The 23,476-nt window shown below is 38.6% G+C and overlaps 1 protein-coding gene across 2 annotated transcripts; it reads right to left on the minus strand.

Annotated features, from left to right (window-relative positions):
• Window positions 1–635: 635 nt before the first annotated feature.
• EXOSC9 (exosome component 9) lies at window positions 636–23,476 on the minus strand. Of its 2 annotated transcripts, none has more exons than XM_081333262.1 (12): window positions 23,349–23,476; window positions 22,450–22,544; window positions 21,374–21,493; window positions 19,541–19,643; window positions 16,882–17,019; window positions 16,316–16,398; window positions 14,451–14,583; window positions 10,744–10,832; window positions 9,277–9,423; window positions 7,984–8,165; window positions 2,499–2,571; window positions 636–872 (listed from the first exon to the last, which is right to left on the minus strand). In XM_081333262.1, exons 1-12 carry the CDS (start codon window positions 23,412–23,414, stop codon window positions 800–802), a joined length of 1,302 nt encoding a protein of 433 aa, XP_081189388.1. In that variant the 5' UTR covers window positions 23,415–23,476; the 3' UTR covers window positions 636–799. The 2 variants fall into 2 exon arrangements, with proteins under 2 accessions (XP_081189388.1, XP_081189389.1); XM_081333263.1 differs by lacking the exon at window positions 23,349–23,476 and adding an exon at window positions 22,980–23,015.

A 23,476-nucleotide genomic window follows, 5' to 3' on the forward strand; every position in this document is an offset into this window, starting at 1 on the left:
AACTAATGCTTGAGATGTGCTCCCAGTAAATAAATGCATGGAAAGACCTAAGTGTAACCATCTAGAAGCTGGCAAATAAAATCCTCTAAAAGGATCTTGGCAGTTACTTGATTTATAAAAATATATTTTGCATATTGAAAAGTTTTGTTTTTAGTCTACTACCTTCGTACTGTGAAACATCCATAGGCAAAGGGAAGGGGTCAAATACAACAAGCAAAACTTAGCTTTAAGGGGAAAAAACCTGATGGTCAAACAACCAAAAAGGGCACATATGGTCTGGTCCACCTACTTCATTGAGAAGTTCAATAAGAAAAATGTTAATGTCAAAGAACTGGCATAAAGAAGATACCAACCAGTTCAGCTTATTACTGTAGAAGGAATGGCTAATCAACTAATGCACACTTTCCCGTTTTCTCAAGTTCTGAAAAAAAGGATGATATGTCTGTTTCCTCTTGGTTTTCATTAACCATCAATCAATCTTCTCCAAATTATTTTTTCACCAGTGATAAACAAAACAACAGATAGATGTTATCTGTTAGAGAGACTGGAGGGGGGAAGAAGATAACCTTTTGCAGCAAAATGTTTGAGTAATCCAAACTTAAGATTTTGTTTACAGAGCAACAATTACAAAGACAATTTGCAAAATCTTTTATCTCAGCATTATAAAGTTTATTAGAAAATTAATAATATATACAAAAACATACAGTATTCCTATGAATTGCATAATACAAATGATGTTTCTTTTAAGTAGGAAAAGTTTAATGGAACTTAAACTTAAACACAAAAAATAACATTACTTTTAACAAACTGTTCGTTTTTTCTTATTTTTGCCAGCTGGGTTTTTCTTTGTGGTTTCTAATTTCTGGTTTGTTCTGTGGAAATTAAAACAATTATTTCCACTGATATAATTGAACTCATAAAAAATAAGTCATAGAAGATTGCAATTTTATGTGTGTGCTCTAGGCACTTACCTGTAAAGTTGGCTCCAATTATGTAGACAATGAACAATGCTATGTATATTTTTGTAACTTTTTGCCCTACCTAGTCATTTTATGCATAATACAAAGTACAACTCCTACAATGGCAAATAATTGCAGCTTTGCTTAGTTATTTAAGAGGAACAAGATTAAGCTAGAGTCTTAGTCCAAAAAATTACATTTAAATAAGTATCCTGAAACATTAATGATTTCAAAATGATTCAGTGTGATTTGTCTCAAATGCCACCAAAATCTCGACACAGGGCAATTTGTATAATAAAGGGCACCGCAAGCCCCTGAAAGGTTATAATGAGGTCACAGAACTGACTTTTTAAGCTTGTGGTTAGTACTTTTTTGGAAACTGCTATGTAGAAAGATACAGCTTGTTTAACCAATATTTCCACTTTGGGGAGTATAAAGGGGGGACAGGTCAGGTGTTCCTGGATTGGCAGATCCTGCTTAGTCATTCATGCTCTAGTTGCCTCCAGATTGGAATACTGCAGTGTACTCTAAATGGGCTACTTGAAGAGTATCCAGAAGTGTCAACTGACACAGAAAGCAGTGATGTGGACAATTGTGTGCATTCCTAGAGCAACATATATTACACCTCTACTCCCAACTTCCATTGGTTGTCATTTTGCTTCAGAGTCCAATTCAAAGCACTGTTTTTAACCTTTAAAGCCTTTCATGATTTGGGACTGGGCTATCTGATGGACTGCCTCTTCCTGATTACATCAGCTCACTTCACTAGGTCTGGCAAAGCATATTTATTAACAAAACATTTTTATTGTATGTTTTTTGTTCTGATTCTCTGCAGATTTACCTCTGGTGAGATGAGCAGCTATATACTGTAAATTTGATTAATAAATAAAAATATTTTGCCACAAAATGTTCTAATTAGGCTTTTTTTAAAAAAATAAAAATAAAATACTATTATTCTCTAGTCTAGAACTTCTATTTCTGATCTTTAAAAAAATAACTTTGGTCAACTTTACATGAAAATTTGCCTTTAAATTTGATAGACAACCTGCATTTTTCATTTTTTGGTTTATGATATATAATTTAACACAAAATATAAATTATTCCACTATCCCTTTTTCTTAATTTTAAAGAAAAAAAGCATCTTTTCAGAAACATTTTTTTTACTGAATTTTTCTGATACGTTTTGTGATCTACCACATAAGATAAGAAACAGTATTAGCTTCTCCCACTCCTGTCTCTTTCCTTTTTTGATCAATATCCAAAAGAAATTAAGGCTCCACAATCTGCCAGCAAAAGAAATTTATGAATCATAACCATGGTTTTGTAGTTCTCTTCAGAAAATAACAAAAAGGCCGTTTTGGGTCCAGACCACAATACCAAGCTACTGTATATTAGAATAGTTATTTCAAGCCAACCTGATAATGCCTTGATCAACATGAGGAGAAAAATGCAACATTTGGGAGATTCTAGAATATTCCATTTTCACAGTCCTAAATTAAAATTCCCTCCTACCTTTTGCGAAACAGAAAGTGCCCCTACCTGTTCTTTGGTGTTACTTCAGGTTCTAGAATAACAACATCCTCTTCTTCACTGTCTGATAATACAATCGCTTCTTCAAGACAGAAAAAAATATTGGTATATTATTTTTAAATCCTACAGCATCTAAATCTGTCCTGGACAACAATTATATGGTCTTGTAAGGATTGACACCAATTTGATGATATATATTATATGTAAATCTGAATCAGACCAAACCTAATAGCAACGTCTTCCCTGAGCAGATTCTGAAACACATTTTCATATGCTGTAGAAAATTTCTACACATATTTTCAGGAGTTATTGGCCAGATGGAAAAATGCTTTATATAGAGGGACTGTGGAAGAAGGAAACTATGAAACAAGATTTCAAGCCACAGCAACTGCTCATTTTTATACTGGCAGCAACATTTATAATTATGTTATAGCAGTTTCACTTCACTAGATTAATACAACAGGTTTCACACAGAATGGACTATAGGTAATCCCCGAATTAAGAGCATTCACTTAGCGAACATTTAAAGTTACACAATAAGCGGCCCCTATTGTTTACAAAATGCTCCCAAATTTACGTTCTGAGTTTTGGAGGCCTCCCTTTGCTCTTGTCGGGAGCAGAGAAAGAAACAGGTGAAGTGGAGACAGATCTTCACAACTTAAGTGACCTGGAGCAGCTGGATTGGGCAGGGAAGCAATTGTGGGGACTCCAGGTATCTCAGGAGGGAGGCTTAGGTGGCCTGTTCCATTACTAGGCTCCTCCATGGCCTTCCCCACACTGACATACCGCATGTTCACTTAACGAGTGGCACATTCGCCCATGCATTAAATTAGCAAATTTGCGGGTAAAAGGTGGAAGTGAATCGCATTCAAGGTACAAGATTCACTCCTACGAATCGTCAAGTTACAAATGGAACGGGCAGGCTCCATTTCATTCGTAACTTGAGGACTATCTGTAATTTATGAAGGGACGCGGTGGCTCAGTGGGTTAGGACGCTGAACTTGTCGATCGGAAGGTCAGCAGTTTGGCGGGTCGAATCCCGAGTGCCGCGTAGCAGAGTGAGCGCCTGTTACTCGTCCCAGCTTCTGCCAACCTAGCAGTTCGAAAGCATGTAAAAATGCAAGTAGACAAATAGGGACCACTACGGTGGGAAGGTAACAGCGTTCCGTGTGCCTTTGGCATCTAGTCATGCCGGCCACATAACCACGGAGACGTCCTCGGACAAACGCTGGCTCTTCGGCTTTGAAACGGAGATGAGCACCGCCCCCTAAAGTCGGAAACGACTAGCACGCATGTGCGGGGGAACCTTTACCTTTACCTTTTTATCTGTAATTTTGCACATCAATGTTATTACACAAATGATATACAAATTGTGTTAAAACGAGTTATGTAATATCAAATTCAAAAGATTGGTGAAGAACAGGTTATCTGCTCCATTAATCAGTTAAAGTTTCACTATTTTAATAAAATAAATGCTACCCTTTTCATCAGACAAGACACTTAATATGCCCCAATCTGCTACTGTACTGTTGTCCTCTAACAGCAACACTTTATAGGTAGTCCTTGGTTTATAACCACAATTAAGCCCAAAATTTCTGTTGCTAAGTGTTAAGTGAGCTTTGCCCCATTTTAGCACCCCTAATGCGATGTTCCTGCACAGTAACCATAGTTATTTGCAGAAACTTGGGAAATGTGAGAACAACTTTGAAAGTGTTCATTGCTAAGTATACAGAAGGCCAGAAAGGAATTTAAACTGAAAGCATGTATCTGATGAAACTTTTCAAAATGTCCATGTGTGTGTGTGGTGTGTGTGTGTGTGTGTGTCTTGGCATATTCGGGTCTTTTCCCATGTAAGATTGATAGTGTCTTGGCGACGTTTCGACGAGGTCCCACTCGTCATCTTCACCAGCCTGAAGATGACGAATGGGACCTCGTCGAAACGTCGCCAAGACACTATCAATCTTACACGGGAAAAGACCCGAATACTGCAAGACCTACATACCTGTATCCGTGAAAATCTACGAATGTGTGTGTGTGTGTGTAATTTATTTATTTTCCTCTTGTTCATAATTATTTTGTTTACTGACTAATTCATTTTCATGATGCTGAAGGGTAAGCTAGAGATGTAAGTGGCTGAGCACATGTAGGTTTAGAGTTTTGCAGTAGAAAAAAATAATCAAAAATACAGATTTACTGAATGTAGTTGTCAACATAATGATTCCCAGACCTTCCATTTTAAGCAATTCAAAATGATAATGTTTTAATGCAAAGTCATATTAAAACCTGAATATTTTGATTATCAAGGCTTGTCAGTTTAGATATTGCTGCTCTGTAGGGATAACTGGGAAACATCTGAGCTTCTGTGTTAAAAGTTCTAATATTGTGATATCTTATTAAATATTTACTAATTAAAATATATGTAGCTCTGCTCTTTCAAGGTATGTAACTTAGATATGTATATGTATGCCATTCTTCATACTGAATAAATACTATGCTATACCTCTCTCCAAGCTGCACAGCAACGGTTCTACCCAAGCTACTTGACGCCATCTCAGGATTGGCGGTTGAATTTCCAAAACTTAAGGTACTGGGAGACTTTAATCTACCTTCCCTGGGCAGTGCATCAGAAGTGGCCCGAGAGTTCATGGCTTCCATGACGGCCATGGAAGTGATTTGAGTGACTCAAATCACTCAGGACCCAACTCACGAGGGAGGAAACATGCCTGATCTTATTTTTGTCTCTGGGCAATGGCTAAATGGACTGGGTGGGGTTACTCCAACATCACAACCCCTGTCATGGACAGACCATTATCTCCTGCGGTTGGGCCTCCGTCACGTCACCCCCCGCTGTCAGGAGGCGGAACCGACCAGGTGGTTCCGCCCCAGGCGCCTGATGGACCCAGATAAATTCCAGATGGCGCTTGGACCGATTCCCACCTCCCTCTCCCACAACCCGGTCGAGTCCTTAGTTAATGCCTGGCAACAGGCTGCTTCGGAGGCTCTCGACCGCGTTGTCCCTTTGCGGCCTCTGACCCGGCGCAAGTCCCGACTTGCTCCTTGGTTCTCCAAGGACCTGCGGGAGATGAAACGCCAGAGAAGGGGCCTAGAGAGCATTTGGAGAACCAGTCGGTCTGAGTCTGACCGAACACAGTTAAGATCCTTTTCTAGATCTTATCTTGTGGCAATGAGGGTGGCAAAGCGCGCCTACTTCACCACCCTCATTGCGTCCGCAGATAACCGCCCGGCCGCCCTATTTAGAGTGATCCGCTCCCTTTTAAATCAAGAGACGGGAGAGGACCCCCTACATGGACGGGCTGAGGAATTTAGTAAATATCTGGTGGACAAAATTGCTCAGATTCGGGCTGGTCTGGACTCTGACTAGGCAGTATCTAACGAGAGGAAAACGATGAATTTGGCCGAGTACATCTGGGAAGAGTTCGATCCTGTGACTCCGGATGAAGTGGACAAGATCATGGGGAAACTAAGTGCCGCCACATGTTTGTTGGACCCGTGTCCCTCCTGGCTAGTCTATGCATCTCGGGAGGTTACACGAGGCTGGCTCCTAGCAGTTATCAATGCCTCACTGAGTGAGGGGTACTTCCCTGCCGCCTTGAAAGAGGCGGTGGTAAGGCCCCTCCTCAAGAAACCGGCATTGGACCCAGCTGTTTTAAACAACTTCCGTCCTGTCTCCAACCTTCGCTTCCTTGCGAAGGTCGTTGAGAGCGTGGTGGCACGACAGCTCCCTTTGAACCTGGAGGAAGATGAATATCTAGATCCGTACCAATCGGGTTTCAGACCCGGGCACAGCACGGAGACGGCATTGGTCGCACTGGTGAATTATCTCTGGCGGGCCCGAGATAGAGGTTATTCCTCTGTCCTGGTCCTATTAGATCTACCAGCGGCTTTTGATACCATCGACCACGGTATCTTACTGCGTCGTCTTGAGGGGCTGGGAGTGGGAGGCACCGTTCTGCGGTGGTTCTCCTCCTACCTCTCGGACCGTTCGCAGACGGTGTTGGCAGGAGGGCAGAGGTCAAGCCCTAGGCCTCTTAGTTGTGGAGTGCCTCAGGGATCGGTGCTCTCGCCCCTCCTGTTCAACATCTATATGAAGCCGCTGGGAGAGATCATCCGTGGCTTCGGGGTGAAATATCATCAATATGCTGATGATACCCAGCTATTCATCTCCACCCCGAACCAACCCAGTGATGCCCTCGATGTGATGTCCCGTTGCCTGGAAGCAGTACAGATTTGGATGGGAGAAAACAGGCTTCGACTCAACACGGCCAAGACTGAGTGGCTGTACATACCGTCATCTTGTTTAGTCCAAGAGGTTCCATCTCTGACTATAGGAGGAGAGATGTTACCTCCCATTGATAGAGCACGCAATCTGGGCGTCCTCCTAGATTCACGACTCAGTTTTGAAGATCATATTGGAGTCGTGGCTAGGGGGGCATTTGCACAGATTCGTCTTATATACCAATTGCGCCCCTTTTTGGACGGAGATGCCCTACGTACAGTCACCCACGCACTCGTTACCTCCCGTATAGATTACTGCAATGCTCTCTACATGGGGCTGCCCTTGAAGACCACCCAGAGGCTTCAGCTGGTGCAGAATGCAGCTGCGCGGGTTGTGATGGGAGCACCCCGATACTCCCATATTACACCCCTCCTGCGTGAGCTGCATTGGCTACCAGTTGCCCTCCGTGTGAGATTTAAGGTGCTGGTACTTACCTTTAAAGCCCTACATGGCTTAGGCCCGGGATACTTGCAGGACCATCTGCTGCCGGGAACAAATTCCCATCGTCCAGTACGCTCACACAGAGGCGGCCTCCTCAGGGTACCGTCAGCTAGGCAATGTCGGCTGGCGACCCCCAGGGGGAGGGCCTTCTCTGTGGGAGCGCCAGCCCTATGGAATCAGCTCCCCCCTGAGCTTCGGATGGCCCAAAACCTCCAATCCTTTCGCCACGGCCTCAAAACACTCCTGTTCCACCAGGCCGACCTGGACTGACAGGCATTTTAATTAATTATATTTAGAATTTTTAATTTATTTTTTAATCTTTAATTTTAATTTATTGCACAGATGATTTCAATTTTATTTTTATCTTGATTTCTGTACTTATTATATGTTTTGTTGTTAGCCGCCCTGAGTCCTTCGGGAGATAGGGCGGGATATAAATCCCATCAATAAATAAATAAATAAATACTAGATTGACAATCTTATCTTAAATCAATCTTTCAATTTTCATAAGAGTTCTTCATTAACACTTGGCACTTTTTTGATAATAAAGAGCTGTTCAACAACAACAAAAACAATTATCGCAGTTGTGACTGCCACCTGTGAATGGCCGTAGTTTGGGCTGATACAGGCAAAAGATTTCGTCCATATTTGGGTCAACGAGGTGCTCAAAACAACACACACACACACACGTATGTATATATATGATAAATATAGACAGATATAATTACACACATATTTTTTTTAAAGTATTCTAACCTTTCTGATTTTTGGTTCCAATATGAACATCTCCCATCTCTATATTTTGGTCTTCTACTGTTAGAGGTTCATCCTGGCCATCTTCATCTTCCATTTCAGATTCCTCAAAATCTGCCCATGAGTTCTGAAGTCCTTCTCCAATCTGAGCTGTGCCTGAGGCCCATAATACAGGCTTGGACAAGCTAATTTTATTAAGGAAAAACCAGGTCTTACCTAAAATGTATTGTAACATGATAAAAGAATGATTCTCATTTTTTGCCATATTTCTGGAGAAATAATCTTGCAAATTTGCCTTATAATTATTTTGGGGAAAGGAAGGATATGAGAAAGAGCTGAACAGCTGACCACCTGCATATGAATACAGTCTATTTCTAGCAAATACTACACAAAAAATAACTCCAATCACTAAAGTGATCAACAAACAAACAAAAAAGTAGTTTTACTGTTGATATTTGCTACCAGACAACAGACCTGAAGGTTTTGATGTACTCCTATTTTGGGACTTCTCTGCAAAGTTAAATGTCACATAGACTGTAGGATGATTCTAACTGTCTATACTAACTGTATGCCATATGAACAAATCAATGGCTAATTGTCCTAGGAAATATTGTTTTTCATTGTCTGAAAATGTGACTAATTTAACATCCTTAATGTTTTAGATTTTCCTCCATATTTACTGGATATCTCAGTGTTTAAAAGTTGTTGTCTTCCAATTTCATTATGCTTGAAGTATAAACTGGGTGATGGGACATTTGATTCTATAATATTGGCTCATTCAACTATTTCCTAAGTTTAGTTTAATGTTCTTAACTTTTATTTATTAAATGTATATACCCATCTTACTAGAAGCAATTTAAATACAGTGTTCAAGATCAATAAGGTTTAAAAATGCGAACATACTCTTGAATTATATACCCCAAACTTGGGAGTTATCTTCAATGAAGAGTTCTGGATTTGTTGATATGGTTGGCAGCAAAAGTATTACTCTTCAATATTAGTGAGACAGTGCAAGATATAAAATTGTGGACATCAATATGTGCTTTCCTATTTCATGAACTGGCTTTCTATCAAAACAATGGAAAGCTGATCAATATTAGGCAATGTAATCAAGGTAAAATGATGAATTTAAAAATCACTCTGAATGATTTTACATGCAATGTTTTTGTTTTGTTTCTTAATTTATTTTTTCCTCTTTTCTAAATACTGAAACAATAATTTTAAAAGAAAATTAAAATGATCCTGAGCACAGAAGTCCAACCATCTGATTTTCTGTTATGATTCAATAAAAGATACACTTCTGGAGGAGGAAATGATTTGGCAATTATTTCTTCAGCTTGCTCTTGTACATCATTAGTATTGACTGGGGTTTGTTCTATTTTAAAGGCAGTTATTCTTTCATTAGGAATAGATTCAGCAAATCCATATTTTCCACCTTCTTTCCTATTAAATGAAAAAATTCCTTTAGAAGTTTACATTTGCATTAAAACATAGATTAAAAACCAAAAGATACTTTATTTATTTATGAATATTTAACCATTAACATAATCATACTCCATTTTAATTTTCTTCTAAATGTCTCAGATAATTAAAGTCAAAGTAAGTTTAAAATGTTTTGATTCAATTCAAGAAATTAAATGGATGTGTTCTCAGCATATTAACAATAGAAACTGTACTACTAGTTCTTTCTGATATGTAAGTTTAGGATAGGGATGAGACAACAAAAGGAGAAAAGCAGCAAAATTTTGCATTGAAGATCATGATTTCTGCCTAGGCTTCACTTAAAGAGCTATTTTAAAATACAGTTTTAGTTAAGAATATTCCAACTATCTAACATCATCATCTCCAAGCAAGAAAATGAATTCATAGAAAAATAATCATCACAACTGTTTTAATTAGCAAGCTGAACTTTTTCAATGTTTTTTTTTTAAAAATCAAGATAATAAACATTTATCTACAAATATGTGATAGCCAGATAATCTGGCAACTGCTATGAAATGGCAATGCCACTGAGACTAACATTGCCATGAAATTATATATAAAAGCAAGACTCTGTTCCATATCTCTCAATCAAGGATCCCCAAACTTTTTCTGTCAGTGTACATAATTTGAAATTTCGACAGCATATTACAATTGCTCTCACAAAATGGTTGCCATTATGGATATAACCATTTACAAGGCAAACTATTAAGACGACAAATTATGTGTTACTATTTTTTTCCCTTACGAATTCCTCTGGAATGTGGTTTCCGGATGTATTGTGGGAAATAAATAGTTCTTAAGCCTAATACTTTGCAGTGACCTTCACTTTTAGGTTTTTTATTGTTTTTATTTAATTTTTCTTAAATATAATTTTCTGGAATTCTTGGGAATAGAGCACATTTATTCAAAACATTTTTCCAAAGATAGGGAAGAAGGTATTTTGAAAAACGAGAAATGTTCCAACAGATAGAACTTCTAGCTATCCCTACAGAGGAATAGAACACCTCCTCCTTTTTCCTCCCAGCTCCAGAAAACAGAATTTTATGAAGTTCTCCTTGTTTTCTTATTAATGTTTTCTTCATTTGCTTGCAGATATTTCATTATCTGACTTGATAATATCACCAGTTTCTAGTTGGGTAATGAAATGTTTGGAAACAAGCTCAGAAAGCACCATTCAATTCAAATTTTGTTTTATAATCTACCAAACAGGCATTACACAAACATGAATGTATCAATAGACCACATTAAAAGTCATTAGTCTGCAGCATTAAAAAAACTCACCTAACTTTTTTATCATTTTCCAAAGCTTTTTGAATTAATTCAGTGATTTCTGCTACTTTGACTCCTGTTATTTTGCTGCATCTCAAAACCTGTGGAAAATCATAATGCAAGTAAATTATTTCATCGCAGAATGTATTTTCCCCATGGGTATTTGCAAGTGGGTAGTTCCAACTCTTGGAATCCACACTGAAGAACAACTCACAAATAAGGAGAGAATGAAGATAACAGGAATTCAGACTATGGTCTGAAGAAGCTTCAATATTAATTTTTAGGATTTACTTTCTTTTTCAACTACTAAAGATTTATTCCTTTACAATTAACATGAAGTTTAATTAAAGAATTATAAACTGACAAGTTTGTTAAAATCTGAACTGTGAAATAAAAGATATTTAATTAAACTGGATTAATTTATTCTTTATAAAGAATAATAGAATCAAAGAGTTGGAAGGGGCCATAAAGTATTCAGATTACGGTTCCCGGTTTAGGGCAAAAATCCAAATGAAACCATCTGAAACAATAAACAAATCATGAACAAATCCAGTGAATATTGAGCCCAGTACCACTCTGGATTATTAGTTCACTGTGAAACTGATCTTTTTTTAAAAAAAAAATCCATTTATATCCCGCCCTTCTCCGAAGACTCAGGGCGGCTTACAAGCTTAGCAGTAGCCTTCATTCTATGTATATGCCTGCTTATTAGGGCTTTCACACACCCCCCAGCGGCATTATTACAAAGTCAGCTTAATTGCCCCCAACAATCTGGGTCCTCATTTTACCTACCTCGGAAGGATGGAAGACTGAGTCAACCTTGAGCCTGGTGGGATGCGAACCTGCACTAATTGCAGGCAGCTGGTGTTACTTAAGGAGGCATTAGCCCACTGCTCCACCAAGGCTCTTACTGTACAAGTCTTTTTTTTTCTAATATCCAACTGGAATTTACCTTCCCCCAGTATGTAAGAATTATAGTTTGCTAGCTAACTCATCTGTACTTTAGACACAAAGGATCTCTCTCAAAACTGATTTCTGGTTTGCAATTTCTGAATGGCTACCTATTACAAACAACCTCAAGTCAGAGCTATAGAACAATTTGCCACAGGGGTTGATACTTTCCCTTCTGCTTCTGGTGAGTTAAACGATGTTGTGGATGTTTTATCATGGTGCCAAGAGGCTATGAGAATCTGGATGGGGAACAATAGGCTTCAGCTGAATCTTGGAAAGACTGAATGACTTTGGATTGTGGTGCTCCCTTGCTTTGGAACTATATCATCTTTGTTGCTTTATGTGGTCGTACTGCCCCAAACATACCCTGTGTGTAGTCTGGGGGGCCTCGTGGACTCACAACTCCTGTTTGATAAGCAGGTGGCAGTCATGACTAGGAGGGCCTTTGCACAACTTTGTTGTTTATTTATTTTTATTTGCATCCCGCCTTTCATTATTTTTAGAAATAACTCAAGACAGCAATCGTATCCAATACACATTCCTCTTCCTATTTTCCCTAAAATAACAACCCTGTGAGGTTGGTTGGGTTGAGAGAGTGGCCCAAAGTCACCCAGCTGGCTTTCATGGCTAAGGTGGAACTTGAACTCACTCTCCTGCTTTCCAGCCTGGAAACCACTAAACTGGTACTGTGTGTGAATACTTATATGGAGGGCCCCTACTCATGGTCACTTATAATATGGTAATCTCCTGGCTGGTCTACTGCAATGCACTCTACATAGGGCTGCCCTTGAGGAGTATCCAAAATGGTGCAAAATGCAGCTGTATGAGCAGTCCATACATTATAACCCTGCTCCATGAGCTGCATTGGTTGCCAATTTGCTTCTGCTTCCCCGGCTCTGTGGAATCAACTGCCGGTTGAGCTCCGGATGGCACCGGATCTCCGCTCCTTCCGGTGCGGGTTAAAGACCCACTTATTCGAACAAGCTGGCCTGGCCTGATGGGGAGTCAATTTAGGGTTTTAATTATTTGTATATTCTTATTGTTTTATTTTGGGCATTAATTTAATTCTTTTTTAACTTTTGTACTTTTGTATTTTTATTATATGCCCTGTTCACCGCCCTGAGTCCTTCGGGAGAAGGGCGGTATAAAAATTTAATAAAACTAAAACTAAAAAAACTAAAACTTTCTAATTCAGGGTGCTGGCATTGACCTTTAAACCTCTTCAATTCCCTGTTCTCTAGAAGGGTCTGCTTGGCTGTTTATCACAGAATCAAAACAATTTACCTCTATGAAAACCCAGAATACTGTCTCCCATTTTTCCTGATGGTTTTTGTTTAGGTGACTAGTTCTCCCTAGGATTTCTATCGGCTTCTAAGTTACTTGCTTTTTGAATTAACTTTTCCTATTCTACCCACACAATCTGTGATTCCTTGAAATTTACTTCTATGACAAATTATTTTACATTGTCTTTCCAAATACTCAAGATTGTGCCCAGTTAATAATCCAAAGGCTCTCTTCAAGTGTTTCATATTTGTGAATTTCCCTTACATCTCCTGCAATCTTTTATCTGCTAGTCCCTGCCTCCTGCACTCTCCTCTTCCCCTTTCCCCCAAATTAGTATCAGAAAGAGTGGGGTTGAGGAATCTCCTTTTGTGTTTGACAGGGCAAACTTCTCCATTTTCCCTTTCATTGGGAAGGAAGACACTGGAAAAATGGGGGGGGGGGGTGTTGATCTGTTTTGCACTTCTCTTTTTAACTGCAACTGTTCTTCTCCACTGCATTTTCAAAAGCTATGAAACAGGGCTTTTCAACCAGTGGTACGGGTACCACCTGTGGTACATTGGCACCTGGCAGTTGGTAAAGGGCCATCCTAGAAAAGTGGTAGTGGGGGAGGGGAAAGAGCTGAATCAGTGGCAGCACCGCAGAAGACTGAGCAAGGGATGGCTGGAGCTGCAGGGCTGTCAGGGCTCAGTGGAAGCGCCAGGATCAGCACCAGGCTCCAGCTGGAGCTCGGCGCTAATCCTGGTGCTTCTGCTGAGCCCAGAAGAAGCGCCAATCAGCTGGAATGTTGCAGCATCTCCAGGGTCTTGTGATTTACATTCAGATGCTTGGCAACTGATTCATATTTATGATGGTCAGTGTCCCAGGGTCATGTGAAGTGACCAAAACCTGCTGCAACCACCCAGCAGTGGGGGGAGGGGGGGAACCAAACACCCCCCTCACCCCACCCCCGCTGCCAATCCTCAACAGAAATGCTCACAACAACGCAAACCTCGGACAGGAGGAAGAGAGCCACTGGGCGGGCAGGCAGGTGTCTTGCTGTGGCTTGGGGGGCACTTTTTTCAGTGCCATTGTAACTTCGAACAGTCACTAAGCGAACTGTTGTAAGTCGAGGACTACCTGTACTTCATCAAAAAAAATTTTTTTGGTCAAGTTTTTGACACCTTGCTAGGTGACTGGTGGTACTTGGATGTTGCGATATCCTAAGTGGTACAATGGGTGAAAAGGTTGAAAAGCCCTGTTCTAGAATAGCGTGGTAAGTAAAAAAATGGGAGTTAAGTGAGAAGAAAAGGATTCTTCTCTAATTCTATTAAGAGCAATTTGAATCCAACTCATTAATTTTAAATTTCTTGCTGAATTCAGAATGAATTTGAAACCCAATGTTTAGCATATGAAAAGAAGAAATTAACCAGTTGTGGCCCAGAGACTGTCCTTTTAAAAGAAAAGTACCATAGGTAATGGTCCAGTTTTAAAAGCTTCCATGTTACCTGTTCTTTTAGTAGCATTATTCCACCACTGGATTGAATGGTGCAGATTTCACGGTGTTTGTTCATGGCTATTATAAGGAGGCCATCCATTACACGTTCCTCTTGTTCACTGGGATCCACTAGTAAGTAAGTCCTGAAACCATTTTAGAACAAGCCATAAGATTTTACATTGAAATGGAAAATAAATTAGTAAATGAAATAATCTAGTAGATAAAGCAGTAATCTTAACTATACTAGCAAGACTTAATTATATTTTCAAAAGTGGCTTTAATTCTATACATTTCGAAGAGTTTGTGCACTCTGGATTCCTTCAATTAAACAATGTCATCTATTGGGAACCTGGAAGCATTTCTTCTCTGTTGCAGTGCCTGTCCTCTAATATGAGTCAGATGGTCCCCAGCCTGCTGGGTTTCTGGAGAGTTTCTGGAGAACCTTGAATACCTGTCTTTTTCCCCAGGTGAGGAGAGGATGAATAAAGCCCCCTTTTTGATAATGTGGGTTTGCTTTGCTTGTTGTTTAGTTTGTGCCAGCTTTAGTTCTTTGTTTTTAATATGTTATGTCATCCCTTCAAGGAGGCAAAGTCTAGAAAACCAAAGTAATGGAGGCTAATACTATTTCTGTTATAGAGTTATTGTAAGAGAATCTTGAAGGTCTGAATACACTTCCCCATCTCTCCCCTTAGCTTCATAAAATTCCTTTTGCCTATTACAGGGCTTTTCAACCTTTTCACCCATTGTACCACTTTTAGGATATGGCAACATCCGAGTACCACCAGTCGCCTAGCAAGGTGTCAAAAACTTGATGACCAAAAAAAAAAAAAAAGGGAAAATAGTGATGAAGTACAGGTAGTTCTCGACTTACAACAGTTCGCTTAGTGACTGTTCAAAGTTACAATGGTACTGAAAAAGTGCCCCCCAAGCCACAGCCAAGCAAGATGCCTGCCTGCCCGCCCAGCGGCGCTCTTCCTCCTGTCCGAGGTTTGCATTGTTGTGAGCATTTCTGTTGAGGATTAGCAGCGGGGGTGGGGTGGGTGTTTGGTTTTTATTCTACCCCACCTCTGCTGGGTGGTTGCAGCAGGTTTTGGTCACTTCACATGACCCTGGGACACTGTGACCATCATAAATATGAATCAGTTGCCAAGCATCTGAATGTAAATCACAAGACCCTGGAGATGCTACAACATTCCAGCTGATTGGCGCTTCTTCTGGGCTCAGAAGTGCCAGGATAAGTGCCGAGCTCCAGCTGGAGCCTGGCGCTGATCTTGGCGCTTCCACTGACCCGACAGCCCTGCAGCTCCAGCCATCTCTCGCTCAGGCTTGTGTGCGGTGCTGCCACCGGTTCAGCTCATTCCCCTCCCCCACTACTTTTCTAGGATGCTCGTGTACCACCTGCCAGGTGCCAATGTACCACAGGTGGTACCCGTACCACTAGTTGAAAAGCCCTGGCCTATTACATATACTTTTTCTTCTCTGTGTTTTTATCTGTTATTGTTTTACTGTTCTCTGTCTTATTATCTGTTATTTTATTGTTCTTTTGTGTTTTTACCTATTACTATTTTATTGTTCTCTGTGTTTTCTGCGAAGCACTGTTAATCACTGGGCTCAGATAGTGTAAAAATTTAATATAACAGAAATAATAATCAAATCCATTCATTTTAAATTTGAAATGCTGATCTTTCAATATTATTCATTGTACAACATTTTCTGACTTTTTTTTAAAAAAGAGCTCAAGTCAGTAATGAGAGAGAATCAACTTTGTGTACTATCACATTTTAAAGAATTTTCTTTGATTACTTTGGTGTACATATCAGAATACACTTATTGGTGCACAGTAATAGTAGAAAACTGAAAGTAATGTTAACTTACCCTTGCTGGAAAAAAGCAAAGCTTACACAAATAGGCATGTGATGGATACTCAGAGGGACAGGATCCCTTTCTTCAGGTGTATACTAAAGAATCCAACACAACAGTATTTTGCTTAGCCAAATGCATATGCAAATATACATACATAAACTATATGGATAATCAGAGCCTAAATGTTAGTCATGTTTGCTTGCTAAAACAAAGCAAGGGACTATACTGATTTATTGTAACAAATTTTGAACCTTAAAAAAAATGAAAATAATGTCACCTATATTAAGTAATTCAGATTAAGTAGTTGTATTTATGTTTTATTTTCCGGCAGAAGTCTTATGTTATAACCATAAAATGCTTACTATCTAAATATATATAGGCATCTTGCTTTGATCCCCTTGATTTTATTGACATAATTCTTTGGTTCCAAAGGAAAATAATAATTTAGAAGATCTGAAAATACTGTATTGTTTTTAAATTTAATACACATTTACAGACCATTCCCATTCCAATTTTAGAAAAAAGCAAAATATGCAAGAGTAAGGTCATTTTAAATTCCCGCTTCAGAAGAAAATTACCAATGTTACTTCTTCTCCTTGTACTGAAACATCAGGCCTCCGAAAGTGGCATAGTGCCACTATTGCTGCTATACTTGCAGCATCAATAATGTTTCCATTATGATTCAGCAAATGCAGGTCCACACGAATTTGCCACACCTCAGGGAAAAAAATAAACAATTAATTCTTTGTCCTGTAAGCTGCCTTCAGTCGCCATGTGCAAGTAGGCGGCAACATACATTTTCTAAAAAAATACATTTAGCAAGTGTCTTGATAAAAAAATCCTGAAAAATACACATAATAAAACTGTCAATGTAATAGGTATGTAACACCCTGCATATATAAATCTCTAGCCTCTGCTGGTTTCCCAAAGATGTAGGAAATATTTTGGGGAAAAAAAATCTAAAAGAGCAGTCAATACTCCTTTCTAACATTGGTAATCAATTTCATACTACATAAAGTCTATACACACAGGACCATATTTGTGATATAAGCAAAATTATAATCAATTATTCAAAATTCCATAGACAATATTTTACTTCCAAAATACAACATTTCCCCCCAAATAAGACTGGGTCTTACATTAATTTTTGCTCCAAAAGATGCATTAGGGCTTATTTTCCGGTTAGGTCTTATTTTCAGGGAAATACGATACTAAATGCTTCCGATCTTAACTGGGGCTTATTTGGGGGTTAGGGCTTATATTATGAACATCCTGAAAAATCATGCTAGGGCTTATTTTCCAGTTTAGTCTTATTTTCGGGGAAATACAGTACTTATACCAAAAGTTATGTAATTGTTCAAATGCAATTTAAATCAATTTTACCACATTTTATGTACACTTTGAAAATTTTGAGCTATCTTATGCTGGAATTATGAAAAGGACTGAACTACTAAAATTAAAAACTTTCCTGGTAAACCAGTTTGGTCTAGTGGTTAATGCACCAGGCTAGAAAGCAGGAGATCGTGAGTTCAAGTTTTGTCTTAACCATGAAAGCCAGCCACTGGGCCAGTCACGTTCTCAGCCCAACCCACTTCACAGGGTGGTTATGGGGAAAACAAGAAGAAAAAGATGTGTTGCATATGTTCACTATCTTGAGTTATTTGCAAAAATAATACAGGCAGAATACAAATAAACAAGTACAGGTAGTCCTTTAGTTACAACAGGTTCAAAGTTATGACACCCCCTCCAATAGTAATTACGCCCCGGTCCCAAAGTTACATATGTTGGAGCACCACTGCAGTTGTTCATTCTTAAAACTGAAACATGTCCTCTCCCTATTTCTCCCCCGTCCTGCCCCGCGGGTCCCTGCTTTGCTAGCCCACCAGGTTCCACGTGCTCCTCTTCACTCTGTCACCAATCATTTATTTACCTTTTGAAGATCTCCAGATGTCAGGGCAGGAAAGGAGAACAAGCTGGGCCATTTGGCAGAAAAGCAGCCATCCTCTCAGACACTGATGAAACTATTTTCCTTTGGTTGTTACATGATAGCCTTCCCTTCCCACCAACATTAGCCCTGCTAATCTTGCATTAATGGTGGGAGAGGGAAGGCATGCAGCCAATGGCAAATCTCTTTCCTATAGGTTTCTCTCCTCTTCACAAAAGCGCTTTTTGCAGAAGGGAGAGAAGTGTGTAGTAACACAAGACCACGTTCCTACACACCTCTTTCCTCTTCGCTTAATGCTGGCATTTGGTGAGCTAAGAATTGCAACGGACCAAAAGCCCTGTTGCATGCATTACCCTGGTGTTCAAGGAGCTAAGGATTGCAGTGGACCCAAATTGGTATGATTTCTTCTTGACTCACTGAATGGCAAGCCAGGCCAGCGCGTATGGCGCTTGGAGGAAAGGATTGCAAGGAAAACCAGCAGTATTTCTTCTCAATTGTGCCATGTGGCACAGCAATGGCCCAAGAAGAAAGTGGCATTCTTTACTCCAATTTCCTGAGCTCTGGATATTTTCAAAAGTGTGCAATTGTAATAGGTTGTAGAATGGAGGAGACCCATAGGTATTTGGGGAATCCATGTAGCAGGAGGCAGAGCATGGGATATTTCAGAGGGTGAGGAAGCCTCCTGGGTGAGTCGATGTTGCACTAGGCCACCCATAGTTTCCCCCACTCCTTTGTCAGCCCATGCTATACCTAATGACCCGTGCATTCATTTACTGAATGCACTGGGGAAAGCAGGACGGAGAGGTCATTAATTATGTACGTCATTTAACATAGTCCTTGACTTCTGACATAAATGGGTAGGCTCCATTACTGTCATAAGTTGAGAACTATCTGTAAATTCATCACTTATTTATTTAGTAAATTTATGGGGCACCCATAACATATATATGACTTGGGTTCACAATTAACACAGCGTAACAAACAATTAAAACAACCAGCATTAAAAATAATAAAAATAACATAAAATATAAATATAACACATCATGGTATTTATATGCAAAGTGGTGTAAAGATTGCAAATTTATAAGTTACAACTTATGAAAAAGGGGCTTGTAAAATCTAAAACATTGTTATTGTATGTAAAATTATACATCAGATTATAATAGGATTTTCTAGTTTGGAAAATCTCACATATGCAAAAGAATGCAATTTACTTTAAAATACATGAATTCTAAAAAAGAAGTCATTAGATTTTCCAGTGCTTATTGTCTGGAATTCATATAACTACACACCTTTTCACCAGCAACAACACAAAGAGATTCAGTATCTACACACTTGGAGTTCCTTAGGCATCTTTCTAGCAGCCGATTCACTTTTACAAGCAATTCAGATTGCCTAGTTTTTAAAAAAAACATACAATTTACATATCCAGAAAATATTTTCAAAACTTCAATACACTGTTTTTTAAATTTCTAGGAATTCATTGAGTTCCAAAGATATTTTTGAAAAGGGAGCCATTGTCAGCTAAAGATGGGAATTCAGGTTTTCCAAATCTTGATTTTGCATCTTGCATACTTTTTCACTAGTATCAAATTTAGACATTTTAGAGCAAATTTCTCTTCCTGAACTCTTGAGATATTTATATTGAACATCTTCAGTTGATTGTTTTGAGTTCAAAATATAATACATTTGCTATGGTTCTTATTATATATATTCAAAACTGGAGTATTATTTGCAAAAAAAATGTATTATCTTTTTTCTTAAACTAAATTGACATTATGAAGTAAACCAGCTCTCAAAATTGGTTAAAAATGGTTTTGTGGAAGATTTGAAGGGACACTGGGATCTTTACATTATATGAACAAGTAGATGGTAACAATGAATTATCATTTTCTATGTTAAAAAATAAAAATTATTTCTAAGTTGTCACCACTGGTGATATTTACAATTTCAACATTTATTGAAATATTTTGGATCAGCTGCATTTTCAGTCTCAGAAACATTTAAGTTATTAGAAAGGAGCACTACATTTTATAAAACAAAAAGCTTCAATAATATTTGCTGTTAATAAATCAATTTAATATGCATATGTTAAAAAGCTAAATGGAGAAAGGAACTGGGGAGCCTCATTTTATCGATACAATATGATGTTTTTATATCCTTGTAAGCTGCCTTTAGTCACCATGTGTGAATAGGTGGCAACATAAATTTTCTAAAAAAATAAAAATAAAATACCTTAATCTCAATATCAAAAACCTTATGAGATCTCAGATTACAGTAATAATTCAAAGTTCTTATACATCTAAGTTTGTGTTTGTACAGAAAAAAAATATTACTGGAAATCCAATCAGAATAACTCTTCATTAAAATACATATTTTTGCGTATTCCTAAAGTTACTATGTTCTGGGAAGAAGTACTTCGATACATTGATTTGGGACATAAACTTTGGAGTAAAGTTCAATATTTTCAGATACGTACATTCTTTTGAATTACCGGTACATACACATTGCATGGAAATTGACAGATGGACAAAGAAATAGATTCTCCATGCCCTGATATCCCAAAGATGCTTTTTCATGAGGCAACTGGACTTTGTTTTTTTTGAAGAATTTCGCTTCTCATCCAAGAAGCTTCTTCAGCTCTGAGACGAAGAAGCTTTTTGGATGAGAAACAAAATGTCTTCAAGAAAAGTAAGAAAGTCCAATTGCCTTGTGAAAAAGCACCTTTGGGATAACTATGAACTGGATGACTGAAAGTCTTCATAGAAACCATGCCCTGATAATTGCCAAAATATTAACTCTTCAACATTTGAAGGAGAAATTTATGGATCCAATTACCCTGTAATTGGCCTGATGTTACTTATGATCTATGAATGAGTTGTATATACTGTAAATACCGATTATATAATTCCAATTACAATGAAGCATAACTTTTTGTATTGAAACTTACATAAAGTTTCATATTTGCATTATAAGCCCTTACATATACAATGTATATTATTTTGCTGCATTATTTTTTTCTATTAAATAAAGCGCATCACCAGCTCCATTTACTTATACATAGAAAACCAGAAATGTTTTACTTGAATCCTCCTTTGGTTACTGCAGGTGGGGGGAAAACATACCTTCCAGGTTCAAAAGCTGGTGATGCCATGGGTGACAGCTCTAGATTAAAGAAAAGTACGCCTTCTGTTGCACGATTTGGCTTTGGGGAGACAAGTTCACATGACACTTGCCCAAGAACTCTGCAAAAAGAAGACCCAATCTTTAACATCAAATCTTAGGCCCTTATTAGTTAATAGAAAAAATGGCAATGAGATACTTTAAAATTCTACACTAACATAAAAGTGAAATATATCTGGAATTTAGTCACTGGATTCTAGCTGAAAGTAGTAAATGGCGCAATCCTTTATAATTCCTATCAAGTAGAAGATAAGGTAGGTGTGGAATAGCTGTTTGATATAAATCAAAGCAACTGCTTCTTCTCTACATTTATGTTGCTTCATAAGCAATATTTACATTGCTTCCAGACTTTCAGGGAACTCTTTTTTGCAGTTCACTGAAAATGATAAGAGAGTTAATGTTATATACCTAACTTCTGCATAAGCCCGATTGAATGTTAGTACCAATTACACTGATATCTGTTGCAATATCGAGAACTACAGTAACAATATGTATGAAGGATAAACTTTCTCTTTAATTATCCAATCATCTCCCAGGGAGGAAATATGGCACTTTTTGGATAATCATTGTAAAAGGTTTAAGAATAAATTCATTTCAGTCAACATTGTGTTATTTTTAAAAATAAGCTTTTAATCAAACAATTTACTACTATTTTATTGTATCTTTTTGTTATTTCATTGACTAATGCATTAAACATCCTGGTTTCATTATATCTTGTAATTTATATATTAAAATTTGTTTTGTAAACAAAAAATTCTTGAAAAGCAGACGGTAAGTCCAAGAACCATGGTGGCACAGTGGTTAGAATGCAGTACTGCAGGCTACTTCTGCCGACTGCCAGCAATTCAAGGTTGAGTCAGTCTTCCATACTTCTGAGGTCGGTAAAATGAGTACCCAGATTGTTGGGGTCAATATGCTGACTCTGTAAACCGCTTAGAGGGCTGTAAAGCACTGCGAAGCGGTAGATAAGTGCTATTGCTGTTAAATACAATACACAGAATTATAGAACACTGGATACCTCGTTTTTCCAAGCTCCACAATACAGCAGCCATAGTCAACACCAAAAGAAATGCGAAGGTTTCTGTAATCGTAGCACTGTCGCCCATCCAGACGCTATAAACATCAAACAATGGAGTCATTTAACAATGAGAACGAGAATAGAGAAAAGACTGCCCAAATCCAAGGGAGCAGCCAAAACTTTGTGCAGGGGTTTTGCATACTTCAACTCTACCTCTATAGTGCTACTTTTTAAAGAGTTTTAGAGTTCAGGAAAAAGGGCAAGCAGAAACCAACAGGACATCTTTGTAGCTCAAGGATAAAAAAATTCTTCATATGTTGATGCTCACTTTGGGCATTTCTAATTTAGGACTGCAATGTAAGAGCATATAAATACTGTATTACCCAGGGCTTTTTTTTTTCTCACAGAACGCTCAGAACGGAGTTCCGGCACCTTTTTTGGATGGAACCTTGTAGGGTAGGCAAGGCGGGTTGTATGACATGTGTGAGTTCCGGCACCTTTTTCTTTTACAAAAAAAGCACTGGTATTACCTATTAAGAGTTAAAGCAATCCGAAGGTTACACCGTGATGAGCCCAGAGTATCTAAAGCTCGTCCTCTGGGATTTCTGTCCAAGGAAAGACTCTCCAGTCGATTGAAGAATACCAAGATCTCTTGTCAACTTGTATTATTATATGCCTAAAGTCTTTCACAGAAAACATCTGCAATTTATAGCACATCAATCTCAAGCAAACACCTTTTTTAAAAAAAAAAGTGGATGGCAAAAGACAGTTCGTCCTCTTTCCTAGAAGCAGCTTTCTCACCCCAAGCACATGCGCAAAGAAACATTCTTACGTCCCACGGGCGCCTCAGCGCAAGCGAGTTTGAAGTGCACGTGATATTATCATCCATCGTCCCTTACCTTCCTTTCCTCGATAGCCCGGAGCAGGAACCGCTTCTCACAATTAGAAAGTGGCGTTTCCTTCATAGCAGCTACTGGGTCGCCTCGTCTTCAAATGGTCGCGTTTTTTCTTTAACCGTCTGTGTTTT

This window comes from Vipera berus (genome assembly GCF_964194415.1).
Source record: "Vipera berus genome assembly, chromosome: 7".
Taxonomy (NCBI): Eukaryota; Metazoa; Chordata; class Lepidosauria; order Squamata; family Viperidae; genus Vipera; species Vipera berus.